The following is a 17,315-nucleotide window of genomic DNA, read 5'->3' on the forward strand; positions in this document are numbered from 1 at the left end:
CATGTGACTGACGTTTTACTGGGTGAAGACAATTTCCAGCAATTCAAGATTAAGACTGATTTTCCAGTTGGTTATAGAGGTTAAATGCTAATTTTGGCACATGATGGGCTATACATGGCAGTCAATGTATCTGGTGGAAGAACCACCAACCCACTGGAAGCTACTAGCAAGCTTTCTAATATACCCACTTTGGTCAAGCCAAAACCAGAACTCACAAAGATATGTGCAAAATTTCCATGACAGGCATCATGGCACTTGGACTGGATGCATCACTGGCACATTTTCATTCAGGACCAACTAGGTTTCATAAGAAGTCTATTGGTGAAATCTCCATATTGATAGAGCCATCCATTTGGGAGAAGCAGAGATAACAATATGTTCATGATGGTCAGCATGGTGACTATATATTGAGGATCAATTTGCAAATAGACACCATACGGACTCTTCCAGTGAAAACCCCATGTCAATATGACTTTCCATTCAGAAGGAGTAGCAATAACAATATTTTCAAGATGGCAACCATGGCAGCCATTTTGAAGATTGGACTGGCACCAGTTTCATTTATAACTATCATGCCAGCACAAGTCATTCAGAGAAAACCCCATGTTGATATGACCATCCACTAAGGAGTAACAATAAGGTTTTCCTGATGGCAGGTGTGGTGGCCATTTTAGACAACTGCACTAAGAATCAACTAGACCATGGGATGAATGTGTGTGCAAAGTTTCATGGCAATCCTCCAGGCACTTTAGAAGAAATAAAAGGTACTGTGAACAGATGGATGAACAAACTGATAATGGATGAAAGATCATACCATAAGCTCTTGTGGTCTATGACCAGTACAGCTAACAAAAAGAATGATCAGGGCCCTATTCACACCACAACTGGTCAGTAAGTCTGATAGGTCCTTACTGTGACTTGTTTACCCATGACATCTGAAAGCATTGGAAATCCCTAAGAAGTAGCTTCTGATAGTAATTGTAACACACTTTTCTCTTCAAAAAACCCACAGAAAAAAGTAAGCCAGCTGAAGGAGTGAGTTGGATGGTGCTGTTATCTATGCACCAGTTCCTGAAAGGACAACAATTTACTTCACAGTTATAGGTCTTTCTTGCCTGTGTAATTCTCTCATTGATTGAAGGTTCAAATTTCTTTTTATGCAAAGTTCAAGTTACAAAGACATAAAGTAGAAGCCCCTCTGGGGAGGGAAAGAAGGTTTCTGCCCTTCACTAAAGATGAACTTGAAAAATCTTTTTAAAGCAAACATTCAATGCATCATCTTTGATTAGGGGGAGATCATCATGAAGCTTTTGATGATATCTTCCGGTTAAACTTCCATAGGTTGCTTTCCACTGATTTTGACTTCACCCATCTCTCTTTACTCTTTAAGCTCTTGCACAGATCTATGGACTATATCATCTTCCACCAAATTTTCACAGAATTGTGGACCATCCCCTTTCCAACCACTCTGCACAGAATTGTGAACCATCCCCCTTCTAACCACTCTGCACAGAATTGTGGACCATCCCCCTTCCAAACACTCTACAAAGAATTGTCGACTATCCCCTTTCCAACCACTCTGCACAGAACTGTGGACCATACCCCTTCCAACCACTCTGCACAGAACTGTGGACCATACCCGTTCCAAACACTCTGCACAGAATTGTGCATCATACCCGTTCCAACCACTCTGCACAGAATTGTGGACCATCCCCCTTCCAACCACTTTGCACAGAATTGTGGACCATCCCCCTTCCAACTACTTTTCAGACAATGGATGACATTGCAGATGAACACAGTGCAGGTGATGCATGTACCATGTGTTGCATTAAGAGCATTTCAACGTCATGTTTTAACCAAAATGACAATAATGGTAAAAACAATGGAACTGTTCACATATACTGGTTACTAAACAATTGAAAAAATGCATGCAGTGTGCATGAACAACCAGTGAGTAGCAATGATACTCTGCTGAAACACAGTCAGAATAAAATCCACCAACTCTTATAATTTCATACAAATATCAATAAATAAATCAAAATGCCATTTTATATTTATGATACTGCACATTTGTTTCACTGTTTATACCTGATTTATCCAGTTTGTGAGAAATGTCTTCCAAATAAAGTCGGCATGTCTGAATCACCCTCTCCAGCTCCACTATCCTGTTGTTCAGTCGCTTGTTCATCTTTTTCTGTGTGCGGAGGTCATCCTGAATATTCACCAACCTTTCAAATACAAGTGATCTTACAGTTAAACAGATGTAATAATGTTATAACTAGACATAAATTATCTCTTCTTCCTTTCAAGTACAAGTGATCTTACAGTTAAACAGATGTAATAATGTTATAACTAGACATAAAATATCTCTTCTTCCTTTCAAGTACAAGTGATCTTACAGTTAAACAGATGTAATAATGTTATAACTAGACATAAATTATCTCTTCTTCCTTTCAAGTACAAGTGATCTTACAGTTAAACAGATGTAATAATGTTATAACTAGACATAAAATATCTCTTCTTCCTTTCAAGTACAAGTGATCTTACAGTTAAACAGATGTAATAATGTTATAACTAGACATAAATTATCTCTTCTTCCTTTCAAGTACAAGTGATCTTACAGTTAAACAGATGTAATAATGTTATAACTAGACATAAATTATCTCTTCTTCCTTTCAAGTACAAGTGATCTTACAGTTAAACAGATGTAATAATGTTATAACTAGACATAAAATATCTCTTCTTCCTTTCAAGTACAAGTGATCTTACAGTTAAACAGATGTAATAATGTTATAACTAGACATAAATTATCTCTTCTTCCTTTCAAATACAAAGTTTTGGGTATAATGGGTCATAATACATATTTCTAATATCAACCCATCTCATCTTTTTTAAAGATATCACAAACACTAACTGAACCAATCAACTGCTATTGCTTTTGATTCACCTTGAAGAAAGTCAATAATGTTTTCTCTGATTTTTATTTTCGTAAACTGCAGTTAGGGTTTGGAAATAGGATCAACATCATAAAATTAAATAAAAAGTCATAAATTGTTACATTTTCTTTGAAAATTTCTTAACATACTGTGAATGAAACAATGTGATGCAACATCAATCCATGAAAATGACGGTATTGCCTACAGGTGGCAACACACCAATGAAATAAGTCTTTTCAAGTGAAATTCATGTTTCTGTTTTATCTTTTAATTTGTTTTCAGTGTATATTCATAAATGTGATACGCCCTTTTGTTTTCAAATTTGAAAAGTGCTAATCAACTGTCAAAGTGATGCCCATGAACATTTCCATGAGAACCTAATTAGTGCTGTCTGTGTTCTTATCTGTAATTGGTGGAAGTGTTTGTTGCATTGTTAACATTAATTAAAAGTAGACCCACTTTGCATTATTACCTTAATGATTTCTTTTGCATCAAATCAAATACAAGAGTTGAGTAATATCCATAAGGACATGCAAATCTTACCTGCATAAGAGCTAGTGGTCACAATTATGTCAAGTCATTTCAATTGACCAGTTGAGCACAGTTTTAAATAGCATTATGTAAGTAACGTCATTAACGTATCAAATATTAATCAGTGGTTTGTTCACTTGCAAATGTGATCAGAGTTGGCACGAAAACCAAATGGTGCTTGAAAACCTTGGTTTTATAGATATGGTTCATTACAGAGAAGCAAAATCCAAAGTTGAAATGAGATTTAAGTGGCACTCAGAGGTCTCCTCAGGAATGAGCTGAACATTTGCAATTACTTGCAATGAAATTAGAACCATAGTATTTTACCAGTAGAAGAAAAGCACTAGAAGCAATGCCAATCCTTTCTTAATAAAAGAATCTTGTTTAATTCTGAATCAACCATAACACAAGAATGTATCCACATTTCACATGTAATAAGTAGCAATGTAATACACAATGTTTTTGCCTGTACCCATAATGTGTATTGAAACCACCTGGGTAAAGGTCTGAATGACCTTTCAAAGACTGCTTTTTTTAAAAATGAAGGTAATTTATACAGAAAAGTAAACAAGATATTTTTAAGGAAAAGGCCATCTACTGATAAATATTCCCAACATGATTAAACCATTTATCCATCCCCAACTCTCTTTCTCTTCTCAATGTTGATGTCCATCCCTTTCTTCCTTTTTTGTCAGAGGTACCTCAGTAACTCATGCCCTTGCTAAGGCTGCAGTCTATGTTTCTGGATCCTGTTGTGTGTGAGTCGTTGAGGGAGAGGTGTATATTTTTCAGGCACTAAGTAACTTGATAAGAATCATATACTGAGCCATTTCTTATCCATTTTTTTCTTAAGAAAAGAATTTGTCCATTCAAGATGACACAGAACTATGATGTTGGTAATCTTGATCTGGTCAATTTTGTCAGGAATATATTATATTTTTGGCTTGTAAGGTATCAAATTCTAAATTTCACCATCCTCAACTGTTTAAGCAGCTTGTGACGACTGAAATCAATATACAAATGAGTTTTTCATTCCAAAGTTTATTTGTTGAAATTAACAATGTTAATAATTATGCAATATTATATTTCCCAACATGGTAGTTTAATCTCAATACTTCCCATGTTTCACACCTTGGGCAGACGAGATGTAATTTCCTCAAGTCCTACATGCTGAGATTATAAACACCATTTTAAACTTTTGTGAACCATCATAATTCCAAAACAATAACCTAGGTGGAGTTTGTATTTCTTAATTCAAATAATTAAAAAATATGCCAAATGTGAATAAAATGACTTGGTCTTGTCAAAAGAAATTATGATTTATTTGCAGAAATGTATTCTAACTAACTCAAACATATCAAGGAAGCTTCATTTTGTTATAAGTATGGAAAGTTTGTCCATGTATTTTAAACATGCATTTGTCACACGTATGGCATCACACGATGCTCCACTTAAACCACTCTCTTGTACGATAAATTGTACTAAGCTATTACTGCATCACAATTAGTCTCTAAGAAAATTATTAATGGTTTTTCTGATTTTCCTAGAGAATCACCGACCAGTGAAAATGTTACCTGTATTTAACAAAAAGCAGCATTACACCCATAAACATAAAATACTCATTGAGTTCAGCTTCTTGGTTTTTCGTGTAGGAAGACAAATCAAACGGATGTGATTTGAATGGTTCCAGAAAGGTAATTTGCATTGAAAGCCTCCAGTCATTTCATTGAAATGCAACTATTTCCAGAAAGTGTTTTGGTATAAGCTGTGTCTAATTAGTGACGAACATAAATAAGACAGTTTTGGTGCATTTGAACTTATAATTAATGTATTTAACTGCATTAAAAACAGAGAAAAAAGATGGGAATATATCAGAACTTACTTAATACCTTACAACACATGCTGAGAAAGAGGTAATTATATTGTATAATAAATACCTCTTTTGAAGTTGTGTGTAATCAATCAACAGTAACATTCAATAAGAACCATAACAGTGCAACATCATTATAGGAGTGCACAGGCAACAGTTAAGCAAGATGCTTTCATGCCACAGTAGTATGTCAATAGAGTGCAATCAATGTAAACAAGCTCAATATTGCTTATCTTTCATATTGGAATTTAATTAATGACTTGTGTTTACATTTTTTTTACAAAATCCTCGAGTACACCATGTAATGAAATAAATTTTCTTTCAGGCCTAATAATTTCTGAAACTAACTGAAATGATAAGGGAAAACAAAATGCTGAAGGTCAGCAGGGATGGGGACATCAATTTCATTCTGCAAGCATTACAACTTGCAGGGATGGGATATCAATTTCATTCTGCAAGCATTATACCTGTTGGGATTAAATAAAAAAGGTTCATTCATCTCTCCTGCATATAGTAAAGAGGTGATCAATGGAAGCCAAAGCTAAGTAGGCATTGCAGTTAGCATGCGAGACTCATGACTGAAAGATTGTGGGTTTAAATCACACCACTGGATCAACTCGGGTCAGTTACCTATGTGTATCCTTGGGCAAGGTGCTTTAGTCCCATTGACTCGGCACTAAACATCTACTTGTGTTTTGCTGTGGCATAAAACACCAAACCAAATCAATTATTTATACTGATTCCGCAAAACAAAATGTCTTTCCAGTGAACCAGCTATGATCTACTTCCCACATGCATATGACTTTCACCGTCACTGCACTGCTAAACACAGACCCAATAAAAATCTCACTTTCATTTACTACTTGAATTTGACACAGGGGCTACAGATGAATTCAGGTAAACATGTATCTTACTGAAAAAATGCCCTGGAATACCATGAGTGGTACATTATTAAGCCCATCCTGTGTTAAACAGTCTCTCTGTAGGAACTAGTAATGGCATTATTGACTCTGGAGATTACTGACCTTGACCTTTGTATACGACCTATGAAGTCTTGAACTAAACTACTTTGCAAAAACTACCATTTTCTTTTTATTAGAATTGACCATTAGACCCCAAAGTCTACAAGTTTCTTTCATAATCTAAGTGAAAACCATCCAAGAAAGTTCGGTCAAGGAGCTTACTCTAAGACAAAAATTATTGTGATGAACCCATTTTTCTTTCAGTCACAACAACCAAGAAATTGGACCATTTGACCTCATCCTTAACCTTTGACCTTTCATATTGTTTGACACCAACATCAACCAGCTACTTCCTTACCCTAAATGTAAGCCAATAACAAAGTTTGGTAAGGGTTGATGATGTAACACTAAGTCACTGTGCAAAAACATAAACGTGTAACAAACAAATGGATGTCATATGTGAATGTAATGATATGAGATGGTACAAAGATGAATAGGACAGAAAAGTAAATGCAAATGGGAGCCAAATATATCAGAACTTTAAATGAGAAATGGTACAATGGGCAAATGAAAAGATTGGAAACAATATACCAAGGTATAATAAAAATGGCAGAAAAATGTAAACTAAAATTGTTGCAGGCTGACTGAATCAATTTTGCAAAAATACTTTCACATTTATCTCCAGTTTGCAAATAAAATCCACAATTAAAGGGATGAACTTTTAAAAAAATGAAAAAAGCGGCACAAAAAAAATTTAAGATGTCTTTTATTTTCATAGTAATTTTCAGTAATTCCTCTATTTAGCCACAGTATTTTCAAATACAGTGACATTTTGAAAACAAAATTTATGTTTCATTCCACACAGCATCATGAATGATATGTCTGTAGTTCACTTAAGTTTCATCTCAACATTTTTAAATGTACATAAAATTAATTCGTTTTGTGCACAAATGATTTTCAACACTTGCCACTCATTACATGCTGAAACATGGTGGTCTGTTTACATTACAAGTAGATTCTTTGATGCCACCATCACTTATAAAAGCACTGATTTGTTTAGTAAGGAGTGATCAGCTTTCCTATTCAGCCATAATTTTGTTGCCTTTGATTTCTTTTTTGCAGTATTAAAAAAGAAAATGACTCTTCCAAAACTCAGGATAAGCATGGTTATTACATGTACACAGACATTTACTGAATGAATAATGATGCACTGCATATCAATATAAATCATATTTAAATCAACTGCACACAAATTTAATTCAGTAATTTTAGCGAAATTTCAAGAAAATGAAAATTCAATTAGAAACAGACACAGATATCATTGTGGAATGCATTATAGTAGCAGATGAATCAATTAAAATTAAATGGCATATTTAATAATCCAAATTTTGAAACAATTAAAAAATCTGTACATAGGCATTATCTGTCAAAATATTTCTGGAACAATCACTACAAATCTGTACAATGTGGAAAAATCTGTACATGTAGTCAGTCTGCAGATCCAACAATGTTCAATTACATGTACTGTAATAAAGCTATCCGTTCTCAGCTTGGTCATGATGCAATATATATCACATTAAGTGTGTGATAAAAACTGACTTGATATCATATGGCTAGATAGCAATATGTGCTAGAATATTGAAAAACACACTTTTGGACAAAACAAGACTCTTCAGAGGCTTATCACAGTGAAACTAATTTGCAGTTGTTTGAAAAATGGATTGAGGCTTCCTAAACAGTCTTGTATCATACATGATAATTAAAAAGGTATTGAAAAACACTGATGGCTGAGAGGGTTAAAATGATACTAATTTACATAACATGTGACAGAAGAACATAACACTATATATAAATGGTGCCATTCAAGCTCTTTTTTACTACCTTAAACATACAGCTCATAATAATCTTTATAATATTATTCTAATCTTGTTTTCTTTTTATGTCACTACAAAATTTAAATTAACATCTTAAACATTTTTTGTCTAATTACTGTTGCGATTTCCTTTCAAAAGCACTAATTTCTATTGTTCCAAGTATCACCATCAGTGGAATATCCAAGTGAGATAAGTACCACGAGGGCTGATAATTTGCCACAATCTGAGTTGTCTCTCTTGGCATATTAAACTGACCTCAAAATGCTTTTAGTCAGAGCATAAAGTTTGTTATTATTAATACAAACTACATTTGGTTCAGAAAAAGATGGACATTATGACAATAATATGGAAGGGGTAGAAAATTAATCATATGCAGTCTTCTTTTATGCTTGACAGAACAAGCTGGTTTTAAGATTATGTCATCCTCTCCGTCATGTTAAGATTACCAATTATCACAAAACATACAGACTATGACATTATGAGCTTGTTTTGTTGTATATTTTTCAAATCTTGACATACTGGTGTTATCATGCAGCAATGATGTCACACAAGATTAGGACATAATGTTTGAGGAATCAGAATGTACCGTACTTATGATCAAATAACTAAAATACAAAATAAGTGATATCTCTCATCTTTAAGGGTGTGTGTGTATGATTTGGATTGTTAACACAGCTTAACAATTTTTTCAGTCATTTCACTATGATGTCTGCCGTGTGGTAGTTTATAGTTATATCTAGCACTGAGGCATCATGCTGCAGACATGTAGCATCACGTCCCACCCAGTCACATTACAGTGACACCAGGCTGACCAGTCCTAACACTAACCTCTTAACGCTGAGCGCCTAGTGAGGCAGTTGTAAGAACCATTTTTAAAAGTCTTTGGCATGATTCAGACAGGGCTCATACACGTGACCTCCCATACCTGAGGCAGATGCTCTAACCACAAGGCCACTGGAGCAGTCTCGTCTTTAATTATAATCTTAAATTTATCCTTATTTCACATGAAATTAATAAAACTGGATTTATGTTTAATTGATGTGATATGATTTTCCTAAACTTAAAATTTAAACGTATAGTTTTAACCCCGATGAAGTTCACAAGGCCTGAAAAGCAACATCTTGCTAAGGCAGCTGACAAGCAACAATGTTTTAAAAAGTCTTTCTTGTTGCAAATAGGAATGTGTGCTGCTTGTCTTCACAAGCACATACAAAAATGCTGAGAACAGTTTGTTGGGCAATAAGAGTAAAGTGCAGAAGAAGAAATAGATGAAACCTTAAGAAGTGCTGGGTCATTTTATTAAAAAAGTGATCTACTATGAAAATGAACAAGTGAAAGGGATGACTCCATACGTGCCAGGAGGACCCCAAACTATAAAAACAGGTGTCAAACAAATAATGCAGGAATGGCTTGGGTGCATCATCAAGCTGACGTGCTGGAACATAACTTATTCAGGACACTGGAGGGTTTCAGAGAGACTAAGCTATTAACTTTATGAGCCATGAATTACATGGTCTGACCACAATAATCTCATATTAAGGGAAAAAATATTATTCAGCTTCTATAAAAATGTCCAAATGAAGGCTTACAATGTCTCTACCACTCTTCTTAAATATCTGCATGGTATATATATATATATGCACCTATGTTTGATATTCACAAAGGAAAATTTTAGATTTTTTTAAAGACTATTTCACACTACATAATTTAACTAAATTTGCACAAGTCCTCCAAGTATACTGCACATAAAAATAAATTATATTTTATCATTCTCTAACTGCATGAGTTTTTAGATTATCTTTATATAATTTAAGTAATGTAATGCTCCTGTTTGTGAAAAAAACACGGTGGGATAAACCTTACATCTGATGGTTTCTCATACCTTTTCTTTCTTAATTTCATCGAGTAAACCAGTAGCATACAGTTCTCCCTCATAATAAAACGACAGATTAGGTACATAACTGTCAACCATGTTATTTACCACACCGTAGTACAGTGAGATTGATTGATAATTCAATCACTGCATGCAAAAGTACCATGGTGAGATACTTTAATTCCTGCTTATAAGTCAAGCTGCAAACAACAAAGCTCCTAATCTGACACAGCATAATGTTGTTTTTGTTCTACAGATTTCTCCTAATATAATGCACAGTCACATATCTGTTGGTGCATACTATGATGGCAGATCTGGGTTTGTGAAGTTTGCAGTTGGACTCAACTTACAAGAGAGTATATACAGTAGGTGGGGTGGGGTGGATACTAAACATACCAAAAGTCATATGTATAGCAATAATGTAACAGTTAGGGTATATAACTGCCAACCGTATTACATTCGGAACTGCAGTAATTCAAGAAAGATCAAAAGTTTAATATTGCATGCACGTATGTGTGGGGTGGGTAGGGGTGGATGGTGAGAAACAAAATGCCAGTCAAACATACAGCAATGATTTTTAGCTTATGTAAATTACAAGGATTTTTTTCTCACTTTATGGTATTTGTGCATTAATTTTGTCCAATAATAAAGTTTTAAAATGAAATATAGGTATATTTCAATGCATACTGTCATCTGATAGATCAATTAAAGTACAATGGCTTAATTTTGGTGTGTCCATAGCAGTACCATATTAATTCTGGAATTGATTTTAATGAAGGGAGGTATAAGGAGGGAGATCTCTAATAGGATAATGCTGATAGAAATTCCTCACTGTCACTGTCTGCTTAAATTTGGTGTTTTGAACATCATCTTGAGCAAACATTACATTTATCTACAGTATATTTAACTTTGTACTGCAAATATTAATATTTCAAATCTACATATTTTATGAAGAAAAAAAATCATCGCTGAAGCTTATTGCTAAATTGTGTACTTCTCACCGATTGCTGAAAAACTTGATTTTGAAGAATGGAGACACCATAGCTTAGTTAGTCAAATGTCAGACTTGTTTTCCAAGCATCAGATTTGATACTCACCCAATCCAGCCCAAGGCAAATGCCTCAAGATGTCCTTGGGAAAGGCACTTACCTATTTCTTGGGAATGATAATTTGTAAATAAAGTGGTGAAAAACCAACTAACAACACTGGATTTTACTGTGTGACATGTAAACAGACCCTCCAATGTCCTATGCAACCTCTCCCAAAGCTTAAACATATGTATACGAAATAATATGAGTATTGTAAACAAAATCACTGGTATATGTGACACAGTAAACTGGGAAATTTCTATGGTGGTTAATTTTGTTCTGAAGTCATGTAAAATGGTTGGGGTTTTTTTTTTTTTTGCAGAGTGTAATAGCTGATCTCTAGAGATGATAATAAAAACATGATTTGCCCTTTGTAAAAAAAAATTTCAATTACTTTAATCCCACTGGTCCAATAACTGCAAATAAAGTGAAAATTAATTGGTCATGGAAATCTCCCAGTATACAGTAAATGGCCAGCCAAACTTTCCTCTGTAAAGTGCTTATTCAGTATTGTTTTGATTTTTATGTATCCACCATAGGCATAATGTAATGGTACCATATATTTACTTCTAATTATGAAGTGACCATAGATGTGGAATTTTATTCTATGCAAAAGTACTTTTTCAGCAAATAATATCACTGCTAAAAAGATTTGTCATTTTTTTCTTCTCAACAGAAATGGTAAAGAAGTCCAATTTCTAAACAATTTGTCTGCATTTGTATTTCATTGAAATTCATTTTTAACCAAATCAATAAACATTCTAAACAGAGGGAGAGCTCTTGTTTTAACTACAAGTTGAATTTATATCACACACTAAAAAAAGAAATCATTGCTAAAGACTACATAATGGATTATGATGAAAGCACAAGACCTTATTCAAATGGAATAATAGATCAATCTTTACTTGAACAGTTTGGCTATCCATGTATTTGTGAAGAGTTATGCCAAGATATTTGTTGCAATTTTCCTTGAAAATTCTTAGTTAAAGCAGTCTGTTGCATTAGCACCATATTTTTCCTAAGATTTGTAACCATGGATAAACAAGCTTTACTTGTAAGTGCACCATATTTTTCCTAAGATTTGTAACCATGGATAAACAGGCTTTACTTGTAAGTACACCATATTTTTCCTAAGATTTGTAACCATGGATAAACTGGCTTTACTTGTAAGTACACCATATTTTTCCTAAGATTTGTAACCATAGATAAACAGGCTTTACTTGTAAGTACACCATATTTTTCCTAAGATTTGTAACCATGGATAAACAGACTTTACTTGTAAGTACACCATATTTTTCCTAAGATTTGTAACCATGGATAAACAGGCTTTACTATTAACTGCACCATATGCTGCTACCAACCTACCATCTATATTCACTTATAAGTCAGATCCGAATGCAAACTGCACAGATCCAGATCTGCAATCGCATAATGCGCCAGCAGATCTGGGTCTGTGTAGGTTTGTTAGGATTAATCAGTAGAAGAAACTAAACAGACCCTGATCTGCTGGCACATTATGCAATGGCAGGTCAGGGTTTATGTTATGTGCAGTTGGATTAGGTTTGTAAATGAGTATGTATTGTAACTATGCAGTACAAATCACGATTGTTGATAAGAAAAGCTATATCAGCACTTTTGAAAACAAATACAGGTCTCCCTTATTATAACATGACTTCAGATATAATTTAGTCCTGCTATGGACACTGTGACCAAACTTAAACCATTGTGCTTTGAATTGGTCTATCAAATGTATGACAATAAAAGTTGAAGAAAACAACATGAAGCACAGTATTATAGCTTTATTTCCTTTAAAAACATTATGATTTGACAAAACCAAGGCACAAATACCAAGAAGTGACGAAACAATTTAATTTACAGAAACTGAAATTATTACTAGTGTCTGACTGGTATTTTGTTTATTTCCTCACATCGAAACATGCATATATGCATTCAAAGAATTATTTTATATTGTTCAGTACAAAATGCAGTAGGCAATTATGGACCTGAACTAGCAAGTTATAATGAGGGAGAGCTGTCATTATTTGTGGAATAAGTACCTGAAAACTTTGCACTGTAATACTTTAATTCATTATTCAATTAATTTTATTAAAGAAAGAAGAGGGAAACAGCTCAAAAAATGATATGATTGAAACATAATATAAAACAACAATGAGCCTGTGCAGCATCAATTTTACTTAATTCCAAATCAGTAAAATAAAATACTTCAAATTAGACCACAAATAGAGTAATCCAAACTTAAACATATGTATTTACAGTTTTAGGAACCATCTGTAGTCACAATACATAACAACACTAAATCCAACCAACGTATGATCCAAATTGGAAATGACCCAAATGACACATTCATCCCCTCAGCCTCTAGCACTTAAATATTCTGGTGAAAGTTACAAAAGGCTACCGTAAATATATTTGTTTGGTGCTGGCTAAGCAATAAAACAGTTGTGAAAATCATAACCCACATTTTAATATATTACACGTGGCTATAATGATACTGTTACACAGTACTCTGCACTCAGTTGCATGCACACTGATGTCAGACTGAGCAACGTATCTTTGTATCAATGATGTAACTGATCGTACAAACTGATACAGGTACTGCAACAAATACCTAATAAGATATTCAGAAGTAAGCGAATGATGAACAAACTTTAAAAAATGTAAATAGCAATCACAACAACTTGCCCTGGCCCTAAATTTACTACTTTAGGTGGTGGTGGCGGGGGTGGTGGTTTCCCTCTTCTTCTTTTACGAACAGGTTTTCTAATGAATAAGTAAATAAATATGTGGAAAATATAACAACAATAAATATTCATCAAATATTGCAATACCAGTCTAGATGTTATAATCATTGACCCAGATAAGTTGTTTTATTTGCCGACAGTCCAATTAATTGCTAATCAATTTATCCAAGATTTTAAAATATGACCCTTTCCTGCACAGCTCACATCTATTGAGATTTGAATCCAATGTAAATCACTCTGAAGCTTTTTTCACACATTAATGCATGTGCGTCTGAACATCATTCTTGGGGCAAAAAGCTGCAATTTTTGTCACTTTAAGTTAGATACAAATTGCATAGTAAACACATTAAGAGCAATGATTTTACTTGGATTTTAACTCAGTCAGGAAATTATCCCCTATGGCGTTTTCATAAAAAGGGATATTCAAATTTTAGGTTAATGAGTTTTTATATGAGAAGTGTATTTATGAAAAGACCCCATACATTATGCTTCAACAAACATACATGTAGTAAATAAATCTGAACGAATCAAGACAGAATTTACAATTGTTTATTTTTATTATTGGCACTGCAGCAATAGAATTTACAATTGTTTAATTTTATTATTGGCACTGCAGCAATAGAATTTACAATTGTTTATTTTTATTATTGGCACTGCAGCAATAGAATTTACAATTGTTTATTTTTATTATTGGCACTGCAGCAATAGAATTTACAATTGTTTATTTTTATTATTGGCACTGCAGCAATAGAATTTACAATTGTTTAATTTTATTATTGGCACTGCAGCAATAGAATTTACAATTGTTTATTTTTATTATTGGCACTTCAGCAATAGAATTTACAATTGTTTATTTTTATTATTGGCACTGCAGCAATAGAATTTACAATTGTTTATTTTTATTATTGGCACTGCAGCAGTGAATGCATGTTATAATAATGGCACTACTCCATACATCTTAGAACTGTCTCCAACAGCAACGACATTACCAACAAATACCAAAACCTGCTTGTTTGCTATTGATCAACCTCATCAATAACATTTTTAATAATGAGACTATCAACAAAAGAGTCTCACTAATTAAGTAAAAAATGTCACTTACCATGTGTTGCATTATGGTAATTGATGTCAAGCATTCTGCATGATCAGACTGGGAAGTGGAGTATCGAAATTGGGGTGGGGGTGGGGGTGATTCAAGCAATTATGTGTCTGAGAGTGTACAAATAACTGCCATTTTAAATCCCCAGATAGACCGCTCCGGTGGCCTAGTGGTTAGAGTGTCCAACTCAGACGCTGGAGGTCATGGGTTCGATCCCTGGCTGAGTCATACCAAAGACTTACAAAAATGGTACTAACAGCTGCCTTGCTTAGCGCTCAGAATTAAAAGGTTAGTGTTAGGACTGGTTGGCCTGGTGTCAGGATAATGTGACTGGGTGGGTCATCATGCTACAGGAGACATCGTTTGATGATTTTGATTTCAATATAGATTACCCAGTGCTGGGCATCACTATAAACTGCAACATTGCATACATCATAACATTATGACTGATGTTTTTTTAAAGCTACGTTAAAAATCCATGTACATGTTGTTCTCTCCCAAATTTATGTACCACGCAAGATTACTGTATCCGGCTGACTTGAATCCATTTTATAAATTAACTTGTCACTGACTTAAATAATCATGGATTTTATATTGTTTTGTGCACCATGACAAAACAATAATTTCACTAATGATTGACAGCTTACATATGACTGTAAAGCAGAGGACAGACTCTTTGGTCAGAAAACTAGTACAGTTAGCGAGTTGCTCAACTCAATGAGATTAAAGGTCAGTTGGGGCTTATGTGAGAAACGTGATGAAAAGGAAATCAAAACAAGTCATATATAGCTATTCTTTGTGACCCATGAACCAAAACTTCCACCGCCTTTACAGACAAGCACAGATTTTGCCAGGATTTTATGTAGAGGAGGTAGTTTCCCCCTTATCATGAAAATAAGTGTGGAAATAACCGTAGTTCATTTACCTAACACTCAAATATCCATCTGTATTTTTTTAAAAATTTTTAGATGTATATTGAAATCAAAATCTTCAAACGATGTCTCCTTTAGTTGTATTAGAACTTAATCTGTTCCATTTGTTTTATTCATTACTCCTAACAAACTACAAAAACGAATTCTGCCAGTGCATTATGCAATGGCCAATCTGGGTCTTTGCAGTTGGACTTGACTTACAGTCAAGTGTATATGATAATACAAATCTTTCCATACCATACACATTAAATATATGCATGGAAATACATATTTATTGAGCAACTAGGCACAAACAAATAATCTAGCACAAGTGTGTAAAATCAAGTCACTGGTAAATTGAAACAATTAATGTACGACGATTTCACTCACTTAACACCTACATGTGTGTTTTCCCCTTTAGATGCCCATGCTTGCTTGTCAATGTTCATGAATATAATACTGAAGTCAATTTTTTTAAATTTAAAAAAAAAGAAGTACCAAATACAGCACACTTGTCTTGTGCCTTGTCCTAACTAATAACCTTGACCTTTCTGCTAGTATGGTAACGTGTTGAGCTGGCTAAAGTTTCAACATTATATCTGATGGGGTTGAAACATGGAAACATACCACTGAGGTACATCATTTCTTAGAGTGACCTTCACCTTAAAGCAAAGGGTATGACTGTAAATATGCTAAAAATACAAAATGATGTTGTGGTGACCTTGAACTTCAGGCTGAGGGGATGTTTATGGTATGTCGTAATGTGATAAGTTGTCTATTCATGGTATATAACTGATTAAACTTTCAATAAAATATCCTAAGTGGTGCAAAAGTTATTTTCTGGACAAGAATACAAACCAGTTCCATTCTACCTTGGGGCCCCGAGTGGCCGAGCGGTCTAAAGCATTCTCCGTTACAGATTACTGCCATCTCACCTCTGTCTGCGTGGGTTTAAGTCTACGATTTGGCTAACGTGGGTATGTGAGAAAGCTTGCCAGTAGCTTCTTGTGGGTCGGTGGTTCTTCTCAGAGTTTTCCCAGGTTCTTCCTCCACCATTAATACTGGCCACCATGCATAGCCTATAGTGTGCTGAAATATGGCATTAAACCCTACAACAACAACAACAACAACAACAACATTTTACCTTCCTGTGACCTTCCTCTTTGAGGCAGGAGCCATGAATATAGTATGCTTCACAATGTGTACATGATATTTAACTTGTTAAAGTTTAATTAAGATATCTTCAAAAAGAATTTCTTCCTTTTAATTGCTGAGTGCTGAACCTGTCTCTGATATTCTTCATCAATTACAAGTGTTGTGTATGTTTGATTTGTATTGTATGATTGAGCTTTGTCCATAACTGACTATAGAAGCTTGGGCCTACCTGACTAATGTCTATTTATGGAAAA

At 34.2% G+C, this 17,315-nt stretch overlaps 1 protein-coding gene across 3 annotated transcripts in view; it reads right to left on the reverse strand.

Annotated features, from left to right (window-relative positions):
- The window catches only part of LOC149798166 (transient receptor potential cation channel subfamily M member-like 2), a 211,945-nt gene that overhangs the window by 41,028 nt on the left and 153,602 nt on the right, over window positions 1-17,315 (reverse strand). For all 3 annotated transcript variants that reach the window (XM_089963276.1, XM_089963273.1, XM_089963274.1), the window contains one exon: window positions 2,089-2,228. In XM_089963276.1, the coding sequence (XP_089819402.1) occupies window positions 2,089-2,228 (140 nt within the window). The remainder of the gene's footprint in view (window positions 1-2,088; window positions 2,229-17,315) is intronic.

Source organism: Sinohyriopsis cumingii, chromosome 6, assembly GCF_028554795.1.
Source record: "Sinohyriopsis cumingii isolate HCF-2022 chromosome 6, ASM2855479v2, whole genome shotgun sequence".
Classification (NCBI taxonomy): domain Eukaryota; kingdom Metazoa; phylum Mollusca; class Bivalvia; order Unionida; family Unionidae; genus Sinohyriopsis; species Sinohyriopsis cumingii.